Source organism: Microcaecilia unicolor, chromosome 4 (genome assembly GCF_901765095.1).
Source record: "Microcaecilia unicolor chromosome 4, aMicUni1.1, whole genome shotgun sequence".
Taxonomy (NCBI): Eukaryota; Metazoa; Chordata; class Amphibia; order Gymnophiona; family Siphonopidae; genus Microcaecilia; species Microcaecilia unicolor.
In genome coordinates this window covers 92,680,253-92,705,928 of record NC_044034.1, presented here as the reverse complement: position 1 = coordinate 92,705,928, position 25,676 = coordinate 92,680,253, and the positions used below count along the sequence as shown (strand labels likewise).

The window sequence follows — 25,676 nt, the reverse complement described above, 5'->3', positions numbered from 1 at the left end:
TTTCCAGGGGCATCAAGGAATGAGTCTTGAAAGTTTTGGCTCTTTTAACAGCAGATTGAACCACAAAAAGATGGCTAGGAAACAGATGCCTTTCCATCTGAGGAGCCTTCTAGACTCTACAGAATTGGCCTTCTTGTAGAGTAGCAGCCTAGTAATTAGAGCACTGGCTGACAGCCAGGCAAGCCCAATTCAAATCCAAATGCCCAATTACTGCAGGAGTAGCACATAAGCCATTACCGCCTACTAAATAGGAGGAGGTAAGGGCTCAGGTGGTAATGGCCGCGCGCTAATTTGGAAATTAGAGAGTGGCCATTAATAGAATAAACTGAAAGTCAGCCATTTTCAAGCTGTGCTAAAAAGTGGCGAAGCGGATGAGAAACCAATGTGCTATAACTACCACCAGCCATTTTTTTTAGCGTGGCTTAGAAAAAGGACCCCACAATTTATAACAAAGTATAAAAGTACAAAAATTCCCAACACATATAACAGCAAAGTAATGCTCAGCCTTGGATAGTCAAAGTAACACATAAACAGAGTAACCATACTGGGTCAGACCAATTGTCCATCTAGCCCAGTATCCTGTTCCCAACAGTACCCAAGCCAGGTCACAAGTACCTGGCAGAAACCCAAATTATGGCAACATTCCATGCTACCAATCCCAAGGCAAGCAGTTTCTTCCCCATGTTTGTCTCAGTAGCAGACTAAGGACTTTTCCTCCAGGAACGTGCCCAAAACTTTTTAAAAGTATTATTATTATTAACATTTTTATAGCGCTAACAGACGCACGCAGTGCTGAACACCTGACACAGAGAGACAGTCCCTGCTCGATAGAGCTTACAATCTAAAAATACAGACAGACAAGACAATTAAGGGCGAGGAAAGTACTGGGTGAGAAGGAACAAGGATAGGGGAATTGTGTAGTGGTTAGGAGCCAAAAGCAGTGGAGAAAAGGTGGGTTTTCAGCATAGATTTGAAAACAGGTAGAGATGGAGCTAGGCGTACAGGCTCAGGAAGTCCATTCCAGGCATAAGGTGCCGCGAGGGAAAAGGAATGAAGCCTGGAATTAGCAGTGGAAGAGAAGGGGGACGAAAAGAGAGATTTGTCCAGTGAGCGGAGTTTACGGGGAGGAATGTAGGGACAGATGAGAGAGGAGAGGTAATGGGGGGCTGCAGAATGGATGCATTTAAAGGTCAGTAAGAAAAGTTTGAACTGTACGCGGAGCCAGTGAAGTGACTTAGGAGTGGGCTAGTGTGGGTAAAACAATTTTGGTGGAAAATAAGTCATGCTGCAGAATTTTGGACAGACTGGAGAGGAGAGAGATGGCTGAGCGGAAGACCAGTGAGAAGCAAATTGCAATAATCCAAGCAAGAGGTGACAAGGGTATGGATAAGGGTTCTGGTAGCGTATTCAGAGAGGAAGAGGCGAATTTTGCTAATGTTGTAGACAAAGAAGCGACAGGTTTTGGCTGTCTGCTGGATGTTAGCGGAAAAGGAGAGGGAGGAATCAAAGATGACTCCTAGGTTGCGAGCAGATGAGATGGGGAGGATGAGGGTGCCATCTACTGAAATAGAGAATGGGGGGGAGGGGCAAGGTGGGCTTGGGGGGAAAGACAATAAGCTCAGTTTTGGCAATGTTCAGTTTCAAGTGGTGGTGTAACATCCAGGCAGCTATGTTGGTCAGGCAGGCTGAAACTGTGGCCTGGGTTTCAGCAGTAATGTCAGGTGTGGAGAGGTAGAGCTGAGTGTCGTCGGCATAAAGATGGTACTGGAAACCGTGAGATCAGAGAGCCCAGGACTGTCTTTCTTCTTCATGTTCAATTGTAAAGCGCTGCGTACGACTGGTAACATAGTAACACAGTAGATGATGGCAGAAAAAGACCTGCACGGTCCATCCAGTCTGCCCAACAAGATAAACTCATATGTGCTACTTTTTGTATATACCTTACCTTGATTTGTATCTGTCATTTTCAGGGCACAGACCGTATAAGTCTGCCCAGCACTATCCCCGCCTCCCAACCAGCCCCCCCCCCCCACCCCACCGGCTCTGCCACCCAATCTCGGCTAAGCTTCTGAGGATCCATTCCCTCGGAACAGGATTCCTTTATGTTTATCCCATGCATGTTTGAATTCCATTACCGTTTTCCTCTCCACCACCTCCCGTGGGAGAGCATTCCAAGCATCCACCACTCTCTCCGGGAAAAAATATTTCCTGACATTTTTCTTGAGTCTGCCCCCCTTCAATCTCATATCATGCCCTCTAGTTCTACTGCCTTCCCATCTCCGGAAAAGGTTCGTTTGCGGATTAATACCTTTCAGATATTTGAACGTCTGTATCATATCACCCCTGTTTCTCCTTTCCTCCAGGGTATACATGTTCAGGTCCGCAAGTCTCTTCTCATACGTCTTGTAACGCAAATCCCATACCATTCTCGTAGCTTTTCTTTGCACCGCTTCAATTCTTTTGACATCCTTAGTGTTGGTGGAGGTGTGCTACTGCTAAATATCCAATATCTAAGAATTAATATACAGATGAGGAGAAGTGGAAATTTCTGTATTTTCTGTGAATTAGAATGGTATTGAGCAGGCCAGGTGTGGAGCAAATACCCCACCTCCTTCCCACCTTCCTCTGACAGGCAAGTGAAGGACAATGAGCCATTTGCCATTCACTGTTTACGTGAGTGTGTTTATTAGCCTTTGAGAGACTTTTAGGATGCAGATCAAAGCAAAGTTCCAGGTGACAAGAGAGCAGGGCTGACAGAGGAGAGGGACAGATATCCTACTGTCAGGACAGGATTGAAAAATGCTATTGTGGGGGGGGGGGGGGGGGGGTCGTGGGAACTGAGTCCTGAATCCTTTGAAGTGAGATACAGATTGCTTTTATGGAGGATGTGCTGCAGATGTAACTTTTAAGGAAATGCAATATATATTTTGTTAGATGCCTTTTGGGGCAATTATAAGAAACAATGGCATATCCTGCATGGCGTATGGTGTGTTCCTGAGAACCAGTTCTTTGTACTACAGCCTATATAACTGCCTGGTCTGGAAGACAAAGGGCAGTCGATGAAAATCTTCCTCAGTCTATCTCAATAGATTAAGGAATATGCGACCATTTCCATGTCTCCTCCCTTTTTATGTTCCCTCAATACCCTGTTTCTTATGTGCTGCTCCTAATTCTATTATTTCTTATTTTTCATGTTCTTGGGTAAGAATAAATGGTAAATGTGAGAAGCTTCTCTTGTTTATAGTGTTTTTGGTACTTTACCCAGCCGGTGGTCTAAGAAATCAGTTGGGGAATTTGTATGGGAAAGATTGTCGGGTTTTTGGTTCTGAGACCCAGCATCTACTGGCCCAAACATTAGCAAGATACGGCCTCCAGAACTGAACACAATACTCCAGGTGGGGCCTCACCAACGACTTATACAGGGGCATTAAAACCTCTTTTCTTCTGCTGGTCACTCCCCTCTCTATACAGCCTAGTGCTATAAAAGTAATTTATAGTAGTAGTAGTAGTAGGTATTCTCTGAAGACAGCAGGCTGATTATTCTCACAACTGGGTTGGTGATATGCGCCGGACCGGGAACTGGCATTTCACATAGCAAAACGTTTGCTAGAACCTTCTGAGCACGCTGCACACCAAACCGCGCATGCACCGTGTCTTCCCACCCGCCGCGCTCCTCAGTTCAGTGAAGAATAAAAAAAAGAGAGCGAAAAGAAGACAACTCCAAGGGGAGGTGGGTGGGTTTGTGAGAATAATCAGCCTGCTGTCCTTGGAGAATACCTGCTACAGGTAAGTATCTTCGCTTTCTCCGAGGACAAGAAGGGTGGATTATACTCACAACTTGGGTATTCCTAGCATCGAAGTTCACCCAAAACAACGAAGGTTGGTCAATTGGACCTCACAACGGCGAAGACATAACATGGATTAACCTGAAAATATATAGAACTAACTGAGAGTGCAGCCTTGAGTTACAGCAAAGTCTTCCCTACTAGAGGTATGGGAGGATAAGCATGCAGAAGGCTTGTTCCCTAATGTAGGAGAACGGCATCTGACGCTAGTCTGTAGTGGGCCTGAAGCCTGGAACAGAACCGAGGGACTTTGTGATTGAGTGGGAAAAAGATCCACTGAAGGGGTGCCCCACGCTCAGAAGATCTTGCGGACTACACCCATATTCAGTGACCACTTGTGAGGTTGCATTACCCTGCTCAGCCTGTCGGCCAAACTGTTGTTTACACCTGCCAGATAATTGGCTTGGAGAAACAAGCCGTGACGGCGCGCCCAAAGGCACATCTGGATGGCTTTCTGACATGGCGGGTGAGATTCGCTGCCCCCCTGCTTGTTGGTGTAGTACATTCCAACCTGATTGTCTGTTTGAATTAAGATAATTTGGTTGGACAGCAGATCTCTGAAGATTATCCCCCCGGCAAGGAACATCCGCTATTCTCTGCTGGACGGAGTGATCCAGGACAGAAACATGCAGCCATGAGAGTCTGCGCATTGTTATACCTTGGGCAGAGATTCTGGATATAACATCAAAAGTGTCGTAAGCACCCCTGGACAGGAATTTACAACATGCCTTCTGCTGCCTTGCCAGCTAGCGAAAAGGTTCAGCCTGCTCCGGACGGAGGGCATCGATCAAACTAGACAGCTGCTGTACCGAGTTCCACAAGTGGATGCTCATAAAGAGCTAGTATGATTGGATACGAGCAGCAAGCATAGCGGCCTGATACATCTTCCTCCCAAAAGAGTCCAAGGTCCTAGCTTCTCTGCCAAGGGGCGCCGAAGCATAGTCTCTAGAACTGTTGGCTCTTTTGTAGCATGATATGAGTGTAATTATCAGAGTTATTGATTTTGCTGGATCAGTTACAAATGTATATATAAAATATATACAGATGGAAAGACTTTACTTTCACCTTCCCCCTGGTAACCAAACAATTCACCGACTCTTTAAACAAATACTCTATTCTTCATGATTCTCAATCAGGTTTTCGGTCACACCACAGCACTGAAACAGTACTAACTACTCTTCTAACTAAATTTAAACAAGCAATTGCAACCGGCAATAGTATACTTCTCCTGCAATTTGCCATGTCCAGTGCATTCGAGATGGTAAACCATAAAATATTATTAAACATCAGAATACTTCGGTTTTGGTGGCAACGTTCTTAACTGGTTTAGAGGCTTCCTTACCGCAAGAACATACCAAGTAAAATCTAATTCGAATACATCAGCACCTTGGAAACCTGAATGCGGAGTTCCCCAAGGATCACCACTCTCACCGGCTCTCTTTAACCTAATGATGACACCTCTGGCCAACTCGCTATCTAACCAAGGCCTCAATACACACATTTACACAGGTGATGTCAAGATCTATATCCCGTTCAAACATGATCTAAATGAAATTACTAATGACATCAACCACAGCTTCCAAATCATGAACTCTTGGGTGGATGCTTTTCAATTAAAACTTAATGCTGAAAAAACACAATGTTTCATCCTCTCATCACAAAATAACATGAGTAAATCCAATACTATAATTACACCAAACCTTACCCTTCCCATCTCAGATAGCCTGAAAATTCTTGGTGTTACCATTGACCGTAATCTCACATTGGAAAACCATGCGAAGAATACAACAAAGAAAATGCTCCACTCAATGTGGAAACTCAAAAGATTAAAACCTTTTTTCCCAAGGGATATATTTTGCAGCCTGATACAATCAATGGTGCTAAGTCACCTAGATTAGTGCAATGCGCTCTACACTGGCTATAAAAACCAAATCATCAAGAAACTTCAAACAGCCCAAAACACTGCAGCCAGACTCTGGTAAAACAAAATACAAAAGTGCCACACCCCTTAGAGAAAAACTACACTGGCTCCCACTCAGGGAACATATTACGTTCAAGATTTGCACCCTGATTTATAAAATTATCTACGGAGATGACCCGGTCTACATGTCAGACCTCATAGACCTACCACCCAGGAACTCTAAAAGATCATCTCACACATTCTTGAATCTCCACTTCCCCAGCTGCAAAGGACTAAAATACAAACTAATACAAGCATCCAGCTTTTCCTACATAGGTACGCAGCTTTGGAATGCATTACCACTGGATTTGAAAAAAATGCGTGACCTAATCAATTTTGGAAATCACTGAAGACCTACCTCTTCAACAGAGCATACCATAACGATCCATCATATGAACTCTAAAACATTACTGCTTTATCTGTTATTCCGATAATGATCTCTTTATACTTTACCCATGTTCTTATGTAATTACTAATTATATCTTTTATTCTGGTATGGCGATAACGATGGCGGAACAATGTAAGCCACACTGAGCCTGCAAATGGGTGGGAAAATGTGGGATACAAATGCAACAAATAAATAAATAAATAAATAAATAAATAAACAAACTACTGATAACAAAAACTAGCTGGGTGGATACCTAAGTCCATCAACACATCTCCAAAGAACAAAACTCTGAAGATGGACCGCAATCTCAGAGACTGGAGTTAATCAAAGACAGTGAAACTCGACCTATTCTCAGACAATGACTCAGACGAAAAGCCCATCTACCTATCTAATCTGACAAAAGAAGCCCACTTACTCTCAGACAAAGACTCTTTTAATCCTGTCAGATGCCTTCTGGATGTATATTACAGCAGATGCCCAGACAGAAAGTCTTATGATGTCATTAAACATGTGACTAGTTACCATACTCCATCTCAAAACCAGATGAAACCAGTTTTCAGTGATCCCTGAGTTTTCATTTCATCGAGTACACCCCACCTGACTTCAGCCTATGGTCCAACAAGAGATTATAAAAAGCCTGGAAAATGTCCAGTTCTCTCTCTTGGTCTCTGGCTTCTTCGCTCTTGCTCTCCTCTCTTGCGCTCTGGCCCTGCTCTCTTTGTCCGCTTCCTGATCTGGATCTTCACTGAGCCTGCCCTTGCTAGACTACACACACATCCCTGAAAAAAGACTTTCTCCAGGCTCCAGCAACAACTCTGCAACAAAAAGACTTCTTTTCTAGCAAGGATCTCCTTCATCACTCCAACCAGCAGCCTCCATCAAAGTGAGTTGCCATTATTCAGATTAATTTATAATTCAGATTTGCTATCTTGAAAGCACATTTCCCCTTGTGAAAGATTCCTAAAAACTGCTTCTCGTAACATTATTACAGTACCTGTTTTGTAAATAAACATTTTAAAGTTAAATATATGGTCTTTATGTTCTGAGCACATGTCCTTAAACCTTACAGTGCAGGTTAATGTAATTCAACAAATATAGTATTTAATCCCCCCTTTTCTTACATATTCTTATCATATTACCTTATATCTAATTGGTGGAGAAATAGAATATAATATAGAAGAATAGAAATAGAATAATATATATTATAATATTATATATAATATATTATTATTTGTACTTTTTCATTTTGAGGGCACAGTCCACTACTATGGAGTTGTGGGGTAACAGACCTCATCAACCCAGGTTCACCATGGATCCGATTCTGGGAGTCAGTCTTCTTAGGGATCACAGGACCAGACAGAGGGGACGCCCAGTTCCGCATAAGGACTTCACTGCCTCTTTAGGTGGAGAGGAATAGTCCAGGACCTCGAACATCTCAGCCCTGGGCTCATCCCACGTCTACGGGGAACGGAATGGCTTCAGCCATTTCCCATACAAAAGATGAGAAGGAAAGGCTCTCAGGAGACAGTCTCCTTTCAGGTGGAGGAGAAGGCTCAGAGGGAATCCCAAAGGACTCATCGGAGAAGTACCTGGGATCTCCTCTGACTCCCCACAAGCACTCCTCCTTGGTGTCAGAAAGCACTTCCCTCAGTGACCTCCGAGACCGTACCCTCCTTGACGCCGAAGACCCATAGTCTTGATGACGATGTTGAGGGGCCGACCTCCGCATGGATTGTGGCGAAGCTTCCTCCACCAACGTTGATGGGGAGTCGACCTGCGTGGCAGCTGATACCTGAGCTGCAAGTGGCACCGAGCACGGGGACCTCACCGCGGGTGGAGGGCCAGAGACCACAGCAGCAGCAGGCGACTCAGTAGGCGCAAGCACTCCCGATGCTGATGTATGCAGCAGTCCCTCCAGAAGCAAGGCCCATAAGAGCTCGTTAAGAGCCGCCATCGGAAAAGGCTGCGGGGCCGGTGAAGCAGTCAGTAGCAGCATCACCTGGGGTTCGGGAGCAGGAACCAGGCTGCTGAGAAACTGACGTGTCGGCATCTCCTGTATGGAGGGGGGGGGGGGGGGCAGTTCTCCCGGCATCGATGCTTCTTGGGTGCTGAATCCCTTGGCGCCCCAGAGCTCCTGGCACCATATGTCGAGGGGGAACAGTATTGGTGCTTCTTATCCTTCGCTCGATGCACCTCACCAAGGCTCCTCGGTGCTGACGAAGACGACGTCGAATCCCCACGTCGCCTCGGGGTCGGGTCCAACGATGGCCAGTCCCGGGGGGCCTGCACAGCAGGAGGCCTCGAGGTAGGTGGAGACCCACTCAATGATTCACTTCTCCCAGCATTCCATGGCCTCTCAAAAGCCATGCCTACCTCCACTTCTGATGTCGATGGGTCCCTCGATGTCGATGCCGCCGACCAAGGACCACACCAAGCACCAAAAGGTTTTTCTCTTTAGGCTTCTCGAGCCAGTTGAGTCCTTTTCTTCATACGAAGAAAGAGGGAACAACGAGCTGGGCTATGGTCGGGCCCAAGGCACTGGAAACACCATGAATGGGTATCGGTGCCTGAGAAGGTCCTGATGCACCGAGTACAGCATTTGAAGCTGCTGGGAGTCGTCGATGGCATGGAAGGGAAAACTGCACTGGCGAAATCAAAAGTCTCATTTGTGCCAAGAAAAAGGGCCCAAAAAGAGGGAAAGACCTGACCGAGTCAGTTGTGAGTATAATACAGCCTGCTTGTCCTCAGGGAACACATATTTACGCCTGAAATTTTATACATATGCTTGTGGAAATCCAAAAGCATGTATCCGGAAAAGCAAGTCCAAAGAGGCTTTACATGCATTTCTTAGGCTGTAATTTGAAGCCAATTATTTTTACCCATAAGCCTTTTTATGTAATTAAATGGCTTTTAAAATTATCCCCCAATAGATGTGTCATGGCAACTGCACATGAGGCATTCCAAATATCCTGCTTCCTATTCAAAATAAAGTAAATTAGTAGATTTAAGATGCTTTGCTTTAAATCCAAATTAAGAAACCTATTCTCTAAAGCTTCATTTTTAGAAAATGTTTAAAGATAATTAAAACAAAGGTCACCCACATCCCCAAATCAGATGTTTGTAAGCATGGTGCGCTATTTTAAACTAGATAAATATCATACATATATTAAATAACCTACCTTAAATGTAGCAAAGGCATCTGAAGCAATGTCAAATGTTGACATTTCTACATATTTGAAGAAGTCTTGGAACTGCTCAGAGCAGAGGATGATTTTGGCAAGTGGCTCATGTCGGATACATTCTCTCAGCATGATGCCACTGTTTAAAGCAACCTGGGGGGCTTCATATCTAAAATTTAAAGGAAAAAGTGTGGATGTACAGGCAAGAAATCCAAGCTCAAAAGTAAAATTTAAACCCCACTATTATCATTGGGGTCAATGTTCACAGACCCAGATGTTACATAAAGATAAGCAGGGGATTTATCAGCTTATCTTTATGGCCGATATAGCGAAGATACTTAACCTGTAGCAGGTATTCTCTGAGGACAGCAGGCTGATTATTCTCACATATGGGTCGGCGATCTGCACCGGCCCGGGAATCGTCATAAAAATATAGCAAAAACAAAGATTTGCCAGAGCCTTCTGGCACGTGTGCAACGACGCACCGCTCATGCGCGGACTGACTTCCCGCCCACCACAAGAGCATCTCAGTTAAGGCTAAAAGCATCAACAACAACAACTCCAAGGGGAGGTGGGTAAGATTGTGAGAATAATCAGCCTGCTGTCCTCGGAGAATACCTGCTACAGGTAAGTATCTTGGCTTTCTTCGAGGACAATCAAGCTGAAATATTCTCACACATGGGTATCCCGAGCATCCAGGCTCACCCAAAACAATAAACATTGGTCAACTGGGCCTCTCAACGGTGAGGACATAACAGAGATTAACATGAAACTATAAACAACTAGTTGAGAGTGCAGCCTGGCATAGAATAAAAACGGGCCTAGGTGGGTGGAGTTGGATTCTAAACCCCAAACAGATTCTGCAGTACCTACTGTCCAAACAGACTGTTGCGTTGGGTGTCCTGCTCAAGGCAGTAGTATGATGTGAATGTGTGGACTGAAGACCAGGTTGCAGATTTGCAAATTTCTTCAATGGAGGCTGACTTAAAGTGAGCCACTGACGCAGCCATGGCTCTGACATTATTAGCCATGACATGGCCCGCTTGAATCAGCCCAGCTTGGGCATAAGCGAAGGAAATGCAATCTGCTAGCCAACTGGAGATTGTGCGTTTTCCGGTGACTTCCCCTCCTGTTGGGATCAAAAGCAACAACTGGGTGGACTGTCTGAAGGGCTTCGTCCACTCCACATAAAAGGCCAATGTTCTCTTACAGTCCAAGGTGTGCAAGCTGCTTTTGCTAGGGTGGGCATTAAGACGGGGAAAAAATGTTGGCAAGACAATTGACTGGTTCAGATGGAACTCTGACACCACCTTCGGCAGGAACTTAGGGTGCGTGCGGAGGACTACTCTGATGTGATGGAGCTTAGTATAAGATGCATCCACTACTAGGGCCTGAAGTTCACTGACCCTACTAGCTGAAGTAACAGCCACCAAGAAAATGACCTTCCAGGTCAAATACTTCAGATGGCCGGAATTCAGTGGCTCAAAAGGAGCTTTCATCAGCTGGGTGAGAACGACGTTGAGATCCCATGACACTGGTGGAGGTTTGACTGGGGGGACCTTTGACAAGAGCAAACCTCTCATGAAATGAACTAAAGGCTGTCCAGAGATAGGCTTACCTTCTACATACTGATGATAAGCACTAATTGCACTAAGGTGAACCCTTACGGAGTTGGTCTGGAGACCAGACTCTGATAAATGTAGAAGGTATTTAAGCAGGGTCTGTGTAGGACAAAAGAAAGGATCTATGGCCTTGCAGTCACACCAGATGGCAAACCTCCTCCATTTGAACGAGTAACACCTCTTAGTGGAATCTTTTCTGGAAGCAAGCAAGATCCGGGAGACACCCTCTGAAAGGCCCAAGGAAGCGAATTCTAGGCTCTCAACATCCAGGCCATGAGAGCCAGAGACTGGAGGTTGGGATGTAGAAGCGACCCCTCATTCTACATGATGAGGGTCAGAAAACAGTCCAATCTCCACGGTTTTTTGGAGGACAATTCCAGAAGAAGAGGGAACCAAATCTGATGTGGCCAGTAGGGTGCGATCAAGATCATGGTTCCGCGATCTTGCTTGAGTTTCAGCAAAGTCCTTATTACTAGAGGTATGGGAGGCTACGCTTACAGAAGACCTGTTTCCCAATGTGGGAGAAAGACATCTGAAGCTAGTCTGTCATGGGCCTGAAGCCTGGAACAGAACCGAGGGACTTTGTGATTGATTTGAGTGGCAAAAAGATCCACTGAGGGGGTCCCCCATGATCGGAAGATCTTGCAGGCAACGCCCATATTCAGTGACCACTCGTGAGGTTGCATTACCCTGCTCAGCCTGTAGGTCAGACTGTTGTTTACGCCTGCCAGATAAGTGGCTTGGACAAACATGCCGTGACGGCGTGCCCAAAGCCACATCTGGACGGCTTCCTGACACAGAGGGCGAGATCCGGTGCCCCCCTGCTTGTTGGTGTAGTAAATTTGAAATCTGATTGTCTGCTTGAATCAAGATGATTTGGTTGGACAGCCTATCTCTGAAAGCCTTCAGAGACTTCCAGATCACTCGGAGCTCCAGGAGGTTGATCTGAAGACCTGTTTTCTGGAAGGACCAGGCTCCCCGAGTGTGAAGCCCATCTATATGAGCTCCCCGCCCCAGGAGAGATGCATCCATCGTCAGCACTTTCTGTGGGTGAGGAATTTGAAATGGTCGTCCCATGGTCAAATTGGGCCGGATTGTCCACGACTGAAGAGAGTCTTCTTAGGGATCATGGGGCCAGACAGAGGGAACGACCAGTTTCGCATAAGGACTTCCTAGAGTACCTTACGCAAAGGAGCCATTACTGCCTAATTAGGTGGAGAGGTGTAGTCCAGGACCTCAATTATCTCAGCCCTGGGCTCATCCTCTACATCAACAGGGTACAGAAAGGCCTCAGTCATTTCCCGCACAAACGATGAAAAGGAGAGGGCCTCAGGAGGAGACAGTCTCCTTTCAGGTGGAGGGGAAGGTTCAGAGGGAATCCCAAAGGACTCATCGGAAGAAAAGTACCTGGGATCTTCCTCTGACTCCCACGAGCGCTCCTCCTCAGTGTTGGAAAGCATTTCCCTCAGGGACCTCCAAGACTGAGCCTGTCTTGATGCTGAGGACCTATGGCAATGTGGAGGGATCAATGCCCGCATGGACTGCGGTGAAGCTTCCTCCACTGATGTTGATGGGGAGTCGACCTGGGTGGCAGCCGATACCGGTGCCGCTTGCAGGGCAGGCACAAGCAGCCCCGATGCCAAAGCAGATTGACACAGCAGCCCTTCCAGAAGCTCTGAAAGCTGGGCCCCGATGCACTCATCGATAGCCGCCATCAGAGAAGACTGCAGGGCCGGTGGAGCAGTCGGTGGCAGAGTCTGCTGAGGCTCAGGAGCAGGAACTGGACTGCTAAGAGTCTGACGCGTCGGCATCTCCTGTATGGAAGGGAAGCGGTCTTCCCGGCGCCGATGCTTTTCGGGTGCTGAATCCCTCAACGCCCCAGAGCTCCCGACATTGATGCATCCCCTGAAGTCAATACCACCGACCTCAGTTCCGATGCCGATGTCAACGGACCGGACCAAGTCCCAAAAAGTTTCTGTCTCCAGGCTTCTTGAGCCAATTGGGTCCTTTTCTATGATCGGGCCCAAGGCACTGGATACACCAGGAATGGGTATCTGTGCCCGAGATGGTGTGGTTGCACTGAGTACATTTGAAGCCGCTGGGAGCCCTCAATGAATGGAAGGAAAAACCGCACCGGTGAAATCAAACGGCTTGATTGTGCCAAGAAAAAAAAAAGGCACAAAGAGAAAGGAAACTTCAACAGGGCCAAACAAAACTAATGAAAAATAAGGGGAAAGCCTTTCCTCAAAAAACTGAGAAGGCTCTTTCCTGGGCAAAGAGAGGAGCCACAGAAAAAGCTGTTGCTCCTCACGCAGAACAAAGAAAACTGAGGTACGCGCAAAGGGTAGGAAGTCAGTCTGCGCATGCGCAGTGTGTTGTTGCACACATGCCAGAAGGCTCTGGCAAATCTTTGTTTTTGCTATATTTTTATGCCGATTCCCGGGCCGGCGCGGATCGCCGACCTATGTGTGAGAATATTTCAGCTTGCTTGTCCTCAGAGAATCTGTGGTTCTATCTATTTAGGTAGGGCCGCAGAATACATGGGCCTAAACTTAAGCTTGTCTATTTAAAAGATTTTGTAGTCTGCTCTTATGACATTCCAAGTGGTTTACAACTTACATATACAATAATTTAGTAACGCAGTAAATAACAGCATGGACCATCCAGCCTGACCAGAACGGTAGCCAGCACTGTATCTACTGCTTCAGCAGGTTAATCTCCATAAGCCTTATTGTAAGGGTGAAAGTCATTTACAAGGGTTAAATGAAAAGTACTGCCTCCAAATCCGTAAGTTTTGTTTAAATGAAGATATTATAATGAATAAAAAAAAAATGTTTGAAACTTGTACTTTTATTAATTTTTCGACTTAGTTGCCACTATTTGACACATTTCTGCCAATAAATGGACAAGATTTTGAGAGCAGTTATAAAATAATTGCATATCTTGTCTCTTCAACCAATTGCTCAGTCTTCGAGTCGAACAGATGCCCCTGAAGGTATTCTTTTAAATTTTGGGAAAAAAAAGATGTAAATTGCATGTCACTAAGTCTGAGCTGTATGTAAGATGTAAAACATAACACTCAATATGGAGAAAGACTCAGATAAAATTTCATATCTGAGCCTAAGTAGAGCTTTCAAATTTAGCTTATTAAATAATCTTTCAAAAAAAATCCCATAGGGGTCTTTAAATGTATGTTCAGCAGTGTACTAGTCTCAAAATGCTGAACCAGCTTGCACCACTGCTGAATCAGTCTTGCAATATACAAGCTTTTAAACTTTTTCATGTAAACAAACTCAAAATTCACTTGTCCTGAAGGATAAATAGTACTGGCTGCTGACAAGGGCCCCTTGTTTTGCCAGAACCTGCATTAGAGGAGACTATCATTATATAGCATACTGCCTGAACCAATGAAACAAAATGGTGCTCAACTTTCAGAGAAAGTATTTTTTCACTCAATGAGTAAGTAAACTCTGGAATTTGTTGCCAGAGAATGTGGTAAAAAGCAGTTAGCTTAGCAAGGTTTAAAAAAGGTTCGGATAATTTCCTAAAAGTAAAGTCTATAAGACAATATTAAGATGGACTTAGGAAAATCCACTGTATATTCTAGGATAAGCAGCATAAAATCTATTTTGCTGTTCTGAGATCTTGCCAGGCACTCGTGACCTGGATTGGCCACTCACTGTTGGAAACTTGGCTTGATGGACCTTCAGTCTGTCCTAGTATGGCAATGCTTATGTTCTTATGTTACCACTCTTTCAAACAAAATTCAGTCAAACATTATTAGAAAAAAGTGCTCCATTGTATTTAAGCATTAAGCCCCAAAGGCTTCATTGTCTTCAAAGTATATATCCATCTTTGTTTTAATCACCATGCAGGTTTATGGATGTCTTCATCTCTGGATGCAAGTAGGATCTGATCAATAATTGTGCATCTCAAATTAGTAAGAGTGTCAATTATCCAAGCAGTGTTTTACCAAAGGCTCCTCTAGTTTGTTATGAGTAACACAATGGTGATGCGAATAATTTGAGTTTTAAACATTATTGAAGTCTGACCAATGTATCTTAATAAACAGAGACATGTAATCATGAGTATAACACTGATCGAGGTACAGTTTATAGACTGACTAAACTTAAACACCTGATCCATCATCAATCCTTGTAACAGTACAAATGGAGTATTGCTCACACATTTTAGGACCACATGGACTTGGTCTTCTCTGCCCAATCTCTCTCTTAAAATTCTACTTCTTTGAAAAGCTAACATTGTGTAGAAGAGAAACAGTTATGTATACCAAGGGGCTCATTTTCAATGCACTTAGAATTACAAACTTTGTAAGTCTACGTGCTTTGAAAATAAGCCTCTATATGAGCTAAGTTTAAAAGTTCTATGGATATGCAGTCTTTCTCCACACTGAGTACTGTATTTTGCTTTCCATCTTAGTTTGCTGGAATTAACAGATACATTTTAAGATAAGGTGTTAAGGAGAGTGGAGTTTGATCCCATTGTGCTGTATTGTAAAAACATTAAAAAACATAGGACTCTGAGGAGCTCTCCTTTTCTCATCTTTTTTTTTAATAGCTAAGTTTATAATAATGATCTTTTGTTACTTTTGATTTTTATCCTCAGTTTCAATTTTGTCTATATTCTAGCTTTGTAATTATTGGATAATAAAAGTCTTCTTGATCCACTAGAGATTGTGTTTGGCGTCTTCCACTCCTGAACTGCTCATTTATGTTACAACAGATTTTTGTGATGTTGATGAGGAAAAACTGAACCACAAGACTAATGTAATAAGACTAAGACCAAACTTCACAACTGCCTCTGTGGTATTTCATGCTCTGTGAGGCCTAGCATTTTCATGTTGCAACAAAATTTGCTTCTTGTGCTTATGAACTCTTCTCAATCGTTCAAAGTTTTAAGTGATCCTCCTATTGTCCTGTACGAGTTTGTCAACATCTCTCAGACTTGTCTATTCCCATCACAGGTCACCCACTTCAGTTCTAATCATACAAATCAGACCTTTCTGGTTCACAAACTTTTCTGGACCAGCGACGCACAATATTCACAACAACACAGTCATCACCATAAATCTGCATGCAGCAGTGAATTTCAGTTGGAGGGACTCCCAACAGTCAGAAATTCTATCGCAGTACATTGTTTAAATTGCAACAAGTGCTCACTGCAATAGCAAAACAGTTTCTTCACACTGATGCTTCTTGCCAACTATGGTGTAAATTTATTTAATAAATTTATAGCCTGCTTACGTCTAAGTGGGTCAGCATTTATGTGCCATAGGGGCAGGGTCTAGGAGTCTATTTTATAAAGGCACAAAAGTAACTATCCAGCTCATTTTTGAAAGTGATCGCCGGCCATCTTCCGACACAAATCGGGAGATGGCCGGCGATCTCCTGAACCCGGCCAAATCGGTATAATCGAAAGCCGATTTTGGCTGGGTTCAACTGCTTTCTGTTGCGGAGCCGGCGAAACATCAAGGGGGCGTGTCGGGAGGGTAGTGAAGGCGGGACGGGGGCAGGACAGGGGTGTGCTCACGAGATGGCCGGCTTCGCCTGATAATGGAAAAAAAAAGCCAGGCTTGACGAGCATTTCGGCTTTACTTGGTCCCTTTTTTTTTTCCACGATCAAGCTTCAAAAAGGAGCCCCAACTGACCAAATGACCACCGGAGGGAGTTGGGGATGACCTCCCCTTACTCCCCCAGTGGTCACCAATCCCCTCCCACCCAAAAAAAAACACAACAAAAAAAACTTTTTTGCCAGCCTCTAATGTCATACCCAGCTCCCTGATAGCAGTATGCAAATCCCTGGAACAGTTTTTAGTGGGTGCAGTGCGCTTCAGACAGAAGGACCCAGGCCCATCCCCCCCCTACCTGTTACACTTTTGGTGGTAAATGGGAGCCCTCCAAAACCCACCCAAAACCCACTTTACCCACATGTAGGTGCCCCCCTTCACCTCTTAGGGCTATGGTAATGGTGTAGAGTTGTGGAGAATGGGTTTTGGGGGGATTTGGGGGGCTAAACAACCTATTCAGATATTTATCTTTCTATAACTTTGCTTAGACCTTTTCTTTCTTCATCCAGAATCTTCCTGTAACACCATAACTGGTGCTTGTAAGCCACATTGTGCCTGCAAATAGGTGGGAAAATGTGGGGTACAAATGCAATAAATAATAATAATAATAATATAAAAAAGGGAAGAGAGCTATGCACCTGGGAGCTATTTTTATTTTTTAGGGTGCCCGGTTGGTGTCCTGGCATGTCAGGGGGACCAGTGCACTACAAATGCTGGCTCCTCCCATAACCAAATGCCTTGGATTTGGCCGGGTTTGAGATCGCCGACATTATTTTCCATTATGGCTGAAAACCGATGCCGGCTATCTCAAACCCTGCGAACTCTGACATTTGGCAGGGCCCAACTGTATTAGCGAAGAAAAAGATGGCCGGCCATCTTTTTCAAAAATACGGTTGGCTCCGCCCACTTATGGTGCCGGCCCCAAAGAAGGCCAGTGAGCTATTTGGCCGGCGCCGTTCGATTATGCCCCTCAATGTTACCTTAATAAAGATAAGTGCCTTTTTTAATCATTTCTTTTAAACAACCTGCTGTAAAATTAACCTCAATAAAATAAAATTAAAAAAAAATTAGATCACGTGACGCCATGCTGGAAAGCGGTAGCACCTGAACGCTTCTCCGGCGCTTGACCTCTCCCCCGCGCGAATTGAAACACGATTATATCTAGCTGTAATCCATTCCTGGAAGGGGAACCGGAGCTGATTACGGACATGAAATTATTAGAACGATAGCAAGGGGATATGGCGTCTAAAACGATGCAGAAAGATAAGCTGCGCCAAAAGACAACAGACCCTAAGATGGCCGCCGCACCCAGCAGCGCGGACCCGACAGTTGCTTCGATCTGGGTCTCAGAAATAACAACAGAGATGACCGCGGTCCTAGAAGATCTATTAGAACGGCACTTTACACCAATTGATACGAAATTGGAAAAATTACAGACGAGAATGGAGGATCTCACACGCGAATGTGTTGCCTTCCAGACTAGAACCGGCGAGGTGGAGGATTGGGTAACAGAAGTGGAAGAGACACAGAATACACTTTTACGAACAGTAGAGACATTGGAACAAAAGATAGAGGACTTGGAGAACAGGTCCCGTAGAAACAACCTCCGATTAGTGGGCCTCCCTGAAAAGCTGGGGGGCAGGGATTTAACATCAGCTCTGGAACGCTGGCTAACGGAGCAAGTGAGATTTCCCCCTGATTTAGGCCCTCTAAGGGTGGAAAGGGCACACCGCTTGGGAACACGCAGAGATACGGACTCCCGTCCTCGAGTGGTCATCTTGAAAGTACTTAACTTTGCTCATAAGCAATGGATTTTGCAAGCCTCACGAGGAGAGAAAAACTTAACATTTGAAAACAAACGGATTATCTGTTTCTAGAATTACTCAGTGGGAGTGGCGGGAAAAAGGAAAGCTTTCTCGCCAATTTGCTCCAAATTATTTGCAATGAAGAAACGCTTCACCTTGATGTATCCAGCGACTTTAAAGATAACGCACGAGGGCACGACTCGCACTTTTGAAAAGCCAGAAGAAGCCAAGGAGTTTGTGGATCAGATGGAACAGGAGGAGAGGAGTAACCGGAGCGGAGGTTTACCGGACTGAGAAATGGCAGAAGGACACCAAGAGACAGTGGAAGGAGTCAACATGGAATATATTGACACTTATGTCTGGTAATTACCTGTACATGGGATATTGGTAGGACTAATAGAAGACGTTACCACAGTTGTTATAGAGTTAACAGGTTTGAGAGAATGAGGTAGCTGGAGGTCAAGTATATGGATTGGGAGGGGAAGGGAGGACTGTAAGAATGGAGTGAGTAAGGAATGTGTGTGAATATGGGCTGGCTATAAGACCGGCTGTGTATGTTAATATATTAATCTGTTGGATCTACTGTTTCCCCACTCCCCTTGATACAAGGAGACACAAAACAGACGCATTGGGAGGAAGGAGGGACCCTGGGTTCAAAACGGCAAGAAGTGTATAGAGAATTGGGGGAGAGAGGTTGGGGGGCGCCTATACGTGATGATTCCCTATCAGGGAATGGCCAAAAGAGGGGAGGAGGGGATAAGGGGGCGGGTGGGAGCAGAGGGGAGGAGGGACACGGATAGGGGAGGGAGGAGGGGAATGGGAAGGGAGCTGGACACACTAAAAGAGGGACGAGGGGATACGGTAGGGGATGGGGCTCAAGTAAAAGGGAGGGAAGGAGTAACACTAGATGAGACTATGGGTACAACACAATGTTTGTCCCGGGAGGGCAGTGGCTGGGATGCCCACCGGGTAGGTTTAGGAGCAAGGAATCATGCAATATTAGACGAAGACCAACTAAGTTTCCATGGTTAAATTGATCACGTGGAACGTTGGTGGGATCAACTCACCCATTAAAAGATCCAAAATTCTACAGCAATTACAAAGATATAGAATGTGTGTTACAAGAGACACACTTAAGCCAGGAGGAACACGCTAAGCTGCGTACCTGGTGGGTACAAGAGTGTATAGCTGCAAATGCGCTGGGAAAAAAGAGGGGGAGTGGCGATTTTAGTCCGCAAAGGAGTGGCGACAACAGTGAGACCCCTCATGATAGACCCCGGGGGGAGATATGTCATAGTAGAGCTTGAAGTAGCCGGACATAAGAGTGTGATCTGCAATGTATACGCACCTAATCAGTATGATAAAAAATTTTATAATTCGGTAATAGGACACCTGATGAAATATGCTGGGACACCTATAATTGTTGGCGGAGATTTTAATACAGTATGGGAACCAACGATAGACAGCACCCAAGGACAGAGGAGGGATGTGGCAGCGTCTAGCCAGGGATTAAAAAGACTGGGGAAAATGGTAGATTTGATAGATATATGGAGGATGCTTCACCCCTCAGAGAGAGATTTTACGCATCATTCCCGAGCTCATGCATCACAAGCCAGAATAGATTATTTCCTTATCACCAGAGACCTGTTTGGACAGGTGGTTGCATCAAACATAGGACCTTACACGATTTCGGATTATGCCTGGGTATATATGGAGTGAGAGGTGCCTACTTGAAGTACCAAACAAAAATTCTGGCAGTTCCCCCTGGAATTATTTAAAGATAGACAGTTGGGTGAAAAGCTTCAGAAGAGTTGGGAGGAGTATAAGACCTTAAACCAGGAACACGAGACTGACCCTTTACTGTTCTGGGATGCCGCCAAGGCGGTACTTCGAGGCGAAATTATTAGTCATACACATCATGTCCGAAAGGCCCGAAATAGAGAAATACTAAGATTGAGTTCTATGATCTGCAGGGCGAGACAGACATATGGGAAGACACCTCAGCCTGAGCAACGCACTAAGTTATTGGAGTTGCAGGTAGCTCTTAATGAGCTACTGCATAAGCGTGCGACTAAATCGCAAACCTATTATAGATTCCAATTACATAGATATGGTAATAAATCAGGTCGCATGCTGGCCCGCTTGGCTAGGCCTAAGCCACAAAACGGGCGGATCCTACAAATGAGAGATAGCCAGGGACAGGTGGTACGGCAGGATGAGATGATAGGAGAAATCTTTGCCAAATTCTATGAACAATTATATAAAACACCAGTAGATCAAGGTCTCCAGGGTTCTCTTTACCTAGATACAATACAACTCCCAGGCATAACTCAAAGGGAAAGAGATAAGCTGAATAGTCCAATTCAAGAAGAGGAAGTAGATTTGGAAATAATGAGAGGGAAACTGTTGAAGGCCCCAGGACCAGATGGGATGCGCATGGAATTTTATAAACTCATGAGAAAGAACATTACTCCCACGCTTACTAAGTACTTTAATAAGATAATAGATGCAGAGCGCTTGCCGTTGAATCTTTCTAGGGCACAAATTACAGTTATACCAAAACCTGGTAGGGATCCACTGATTCCGGAATCATATCGGCCGATATCACTGTTAAACGTGGAGGTGAAATTGTTAGCAAAAATAATGGCTAATCGGTTAGTGAAAGTGCTGCCAAAACTAATACATGAGACACAAGTAGGGTTTGTAAAAGGGAGGACAACTGCTAAGAATCTAAGACGAATTCTAGGGGCTTTAGAGATGAGAAAAAGAAATAACACACCAGCGCTACTTATCAGCTTTGACGCAGAAAAAGCGTTTGATAGAGTGCATTGGGAGTTTCTCTTCGCCACGTTAGAAGGATATGGGATCACGGGACGTTTTACATCAGCAATTAAAGCTTTATATCACGCACCGAGGGCCACAATACGGGTCAATGGGTTGGAGACAGAGTCTTTCCCGATAAGGCGAGGTACCAGACAGGGGTGCCCATTATCCCCTTTACTCTTTGTACTGACATTGGATCCCTTGATCCGTACCATCATAGAAAACCCTTTGATAAAAGGGATGCCCATTGGTAAATATCAATTTAAGGTAGCAGCTTTTGCAGACGACCTACTAGTGATGATTACTGAGCCGCAGAACTCCCTTCCTAATTTAATGGAAACGTTCAAGGAATATGGAGACTATGCAGGTTTTAGATTGAACCTCCTAAAATCGGAGGCATTACCCTCCTCAGAAGAAGTAAAGCAAGGATGGAGACAGGAATTTCCCCTGAGTTGGGCGAAGGACTCATTCAAATATCTAGGGATTAGACTGACTATGGACACCACGCAGCTATACACGCTTAATATAAATAGCCTATTAACAGACACGAAGAAACATCTTGGTAATTGGGCAGGACTACCCATATCCTTGAGAGGCAGAATAAATTTAATTCGTATGATGATTTTCCCCAAATGGCTCTATGCCATGCAAACACTGCCTCTCCGCCTTTTGCAGAAAGACTTGAAGAAGGTTAATAGGGCTTTTAGCCAATTTTGCTGGGCAAAGAAAAAGCCCAGATTGCAAATGCACTTCTTGATGGGGGGATGGCAGAGTGGAGGACTGGGCTTACCTGACCTTCGCAGCTACAATTATGCCTGTTTACTGAGGCATATAGGAGACTGGGTGAACCAGGCAGGTGAATACACCCCAATAGAGATTGAACAAGAATACTTCTCTCCCTACGACCCTTTAACACTACTGCATCAAGAACGGCGAAACCTGCCTATAAGTCTTAAACATTGTGTGTTACTACAGCCATTGAGGGGAGACATGGAGAGGGTTCGTGAAACTTATGGGGGGAAAGGCCACAGTTACCGGATTATTATCTATAAGGGGTAATTTGAACTTCGATCCGGGAGGGGAGAATGTGGCGTTTTTTAGGTGGGAAGCCCAGGGGATCTCAAGGGTAGAACACATGCTGGATGGGGAAGGGAAGATGATGGAATTTGAGGTGGTACAAAATAGCTTAGGCACACATTGGGGAGATAGGTTTGCATACACCCAGATTAAACATTACATTCTAAGTCTGGATCAACCAGCTTTGCAGATGAAAGTGGAGGAGAAAGTGCGAGATTTTTTCCAAAAGTTGGAGATTACTGGGGCGACAGTGTCGGCTATACACAGGGCATTAACACTAATCTCCACGCCCAAGAATTTTCAGTCCATCAAACAACAGTGGGAAAGGGAATCAGGAGGGAAATTAGGGAATTGGGATGTAAGAGCTACTTTGAGAAGCATTCCAGCCCTTACAGTAGATGAGAGGCTGAGAGAATGCGGATACCGAGGAGTTATGAGAGCTTACTTCTCCAGACAACAACTCGCACATATAAACCCCAGAAATAGTGATAGATGTGTTAAATGTAACGCTACAGTACATACATTGTATCATGCTTTTTGGGGCTGTGTAAAGCTTAGAGCCTTCTGGAGTCGAATCCAGACGTATATGTCCACAATAGCGGGAAGAGTAATAAGGGGATCCTGGGACCACTATATTCTAGATACACATTAAGGGTTTCGGATGAAGGATAAGGGAATAAGGACTTGGTGTCGAAAAGTAGGTTTAGTGGCCAAGAAAACTATATTACAACACTGGGTCTCCCCGGATCCCCCGTCCTACTGGCAATGGAGGAATCAAATTCATTTGCTAGCCACATGGGAGGCCAGAGAGGCGCGGGGATCCCCTAAGAAGAAAAAGGCCTTTATGCAAATTTGGAATGGGTACATAGATACGTTGAGCCCGCGAGGTCGCAGTCTGCTCTTGAATTTGACATGTTAGACACAAGATTATACAGTGGGGGAAATAAGTATTTGATCCCTTGCTGATTTTGTAAGTTTGCCCACTGACAAAGACATGAGCAGCCCATAATTGAAGGGTAGGTTATTGGTAACAGTGAGAGATAGCACATCACAAATTAAATCCGGAAAATCACATTGTGGAAAGTATATGAATTTATTTGCATTCTGCAGAGGGAAATAAGTATTTGATCCCCCACCAACCAGTAAGAGATCTGGCCCCTACAGACCAGGTAGATGCTCCAAATCAACTCGTTACCTGCATGACAGACAGCTGTCGGCAATGGTCACCTGTATGAAAGACACCTGTCCACAGACTCAGTGAATCAGTCAGACTCTAACCTCTACAAAATGGCCAAGAGCAAGGAGCTGTCTAAGGATGTCAGGGACAAGATCATACACCTGCACAAGGCTGGAATGGGCTACAAAACCATCAGTAAGACGCTGGGCGAGAAGGAGACAACTGTTGGTGCCATAGTAAGAAAATGGAAGAAGTACAAAATGACTGTCAATCGACAAAGATCTGGGGCTCCACGCAAAATCTCACCTCGTGGGGTATCCTTGATCATGAGGAAGGTTAGAAATCAGCCTACAACTACAAGGGGGAACTTGTCAATGATCTCAAGGCAGCTGGGACCACTGTCACCACGAAAACCATTGGTAACACATTACGACATAACGGATTGCAATCCTGCAGTGCCCGCAAGGTCCCCCTGCTCCGGAAGGCACATGTGACGGCCCGTCTGAAGTTTGCCAGTGAACACCTGGATGATGCCGAGAGTGATTGGGAGAAGGTGCTGTGGTCAGATGAGACAAAAATTGAGCTCTTTGGCATGAACTCAACTCGCCGTGTTTGGAGGAAGAGAAATGCTGCCTATGACCCAAAGAACACCGTCCCCACTGTCAAGCATGGAGGTGGAAATGTTATGTTTTGGGGGTGTTTCTCTGCTAAGGGCACAGGACTACTTCACCGCATCAATGGGAGAATGGATGGGGCCATGTACCGTACAATTCTGAGTGACAACCTCCTTCCCTCCGCCAGGGCCTTAAAATGGGTCGTGGCTGGGTCTTCCAGCACGACAATGACCCAAAACATACAGCCAAGGCAACAAAGGAGTGGCTCAGGAAGAAGCACATTAGGGTCATGGAGTGGCCTAGCCAGTCACCAGACCTTAATCCCATTGAAAACTTATGGAGGGAGCTGAAGCTGCGAGTTGCCAAGCGACAGCCCAGAACTCTTAATGATTTAGAGATGATCTGCAAAGAGGAGTGGACCAAAATTCCTCCTGACATGTGTGCAAACCTCATCATCAACTACAGAAGACGTCTGACCGCTGTGCTTGCCAACAAGGGTTTTGCCACCAAGTATTAGGTCTTGTTTGCCAGAGGGATTAAATACTTATTTCCCTCTGCAGAATGCAAATAAATTCATATACTTTCCACAATGTGATTTTCCGGATTTAATTTGTGATGTGCTATCTCTCACTGTTACCAATAACCTACCCTTCAATTATGGGCTGCTCATGTCTTTGTCAGTGGGCAAACTTACAAAATCAGCAAGGGATCAAATACTTATTTCCCCCACTGTATATTTGTACCTATGGTTCTTCTTTGATGTAGAGTGGTGATCAAGCTCCCTTGACTTGCCCCCTTTTTTGGGGGGTGGGGGAAGGGGGGAAGGAGGGGAGGGGGAGGGAGGGAAGGGGAGAGACACCAACCAAGCCTATACGAACACAGGGCTCGATTGGGAGATTCATGGGGGGATTGGGAGGGAGGAGGGGAGAAAATGTTTAAAAGATTGATGATGGATGCTATTACTGGTTTGTAAGATTGGAAGTATTTGGGGCGACATGTTGTGGACCCCTGACTATGGTTGTGATAATGTGTGTATATTATCAATAAAAATGTTGAAACATAAAATAAAATAAAAATGTAGAAATATACAAAAAATCTAATACAAAAGCAACATAACATCAGCACCACTTATATCTGAGAAGCAATACAGCCTGAAAGCTAAGCTTTTCTGAATTACTTCTTGCCAACTGAGGCGTAAGTTTATTTAATAAATTTATAGCCTGCTTTCATCTAAGTGGGTCAGCATTTATGTGCCATAGGGGCAGGGTCTACACTAAGCACAAAAAACTATGGATGACCAGGGAAGTTTACAAGAAAACTGGAAGAAAAACTGTATGACCTTGAAAATAGGTCAAGTCGTTGCAATTTCCGTCTGGTTGGCCTGTCCAAATCCATCTCAGATGGAAAACTTAGATTGAAATTTAACTATCTGACTTTCCAAGAATTATTGAAAACTTAATTTAGGAATTTTTTTAATGTAATTTAGGTATGTTCTAATTATGGACTGCTGATAATTGTTTATATATTTCCTGGAGTTGGTCCAGTTTATTCTTTTGTGAGCCACACTGAACTTTAATGGTAAGCGTGAGATTAAATCTT

General features: G+C 44.7%; 1 protein-coding gene across 3 annotated transcripts in view; it reads right to left on the bottom strand.

Annotated features, from left to right (window-relative positions):
• The window catches only part of CAB39L (calcium binding protein 39 like), a 212,963-nt gene that overhangs the window by 81,652 nt on the left and 105,635 nt on the right, over positions 1 to 25,676 (bottom strand). For all 3 annotated transcript variants that reach the window (XM_030200470.1, XM_030200471.1, XM_030200472.1), the window contains one exon: positions 9,373 to 9,541. In XM_030200470.1, the coding sequence (XP_030056330.1) occupies positions 9,373 to 9,541 (169 nt within the window). The remainder of the gene's footprint in view (positions 1 to 9,372; positions 9,542 to 25,676) is intronic.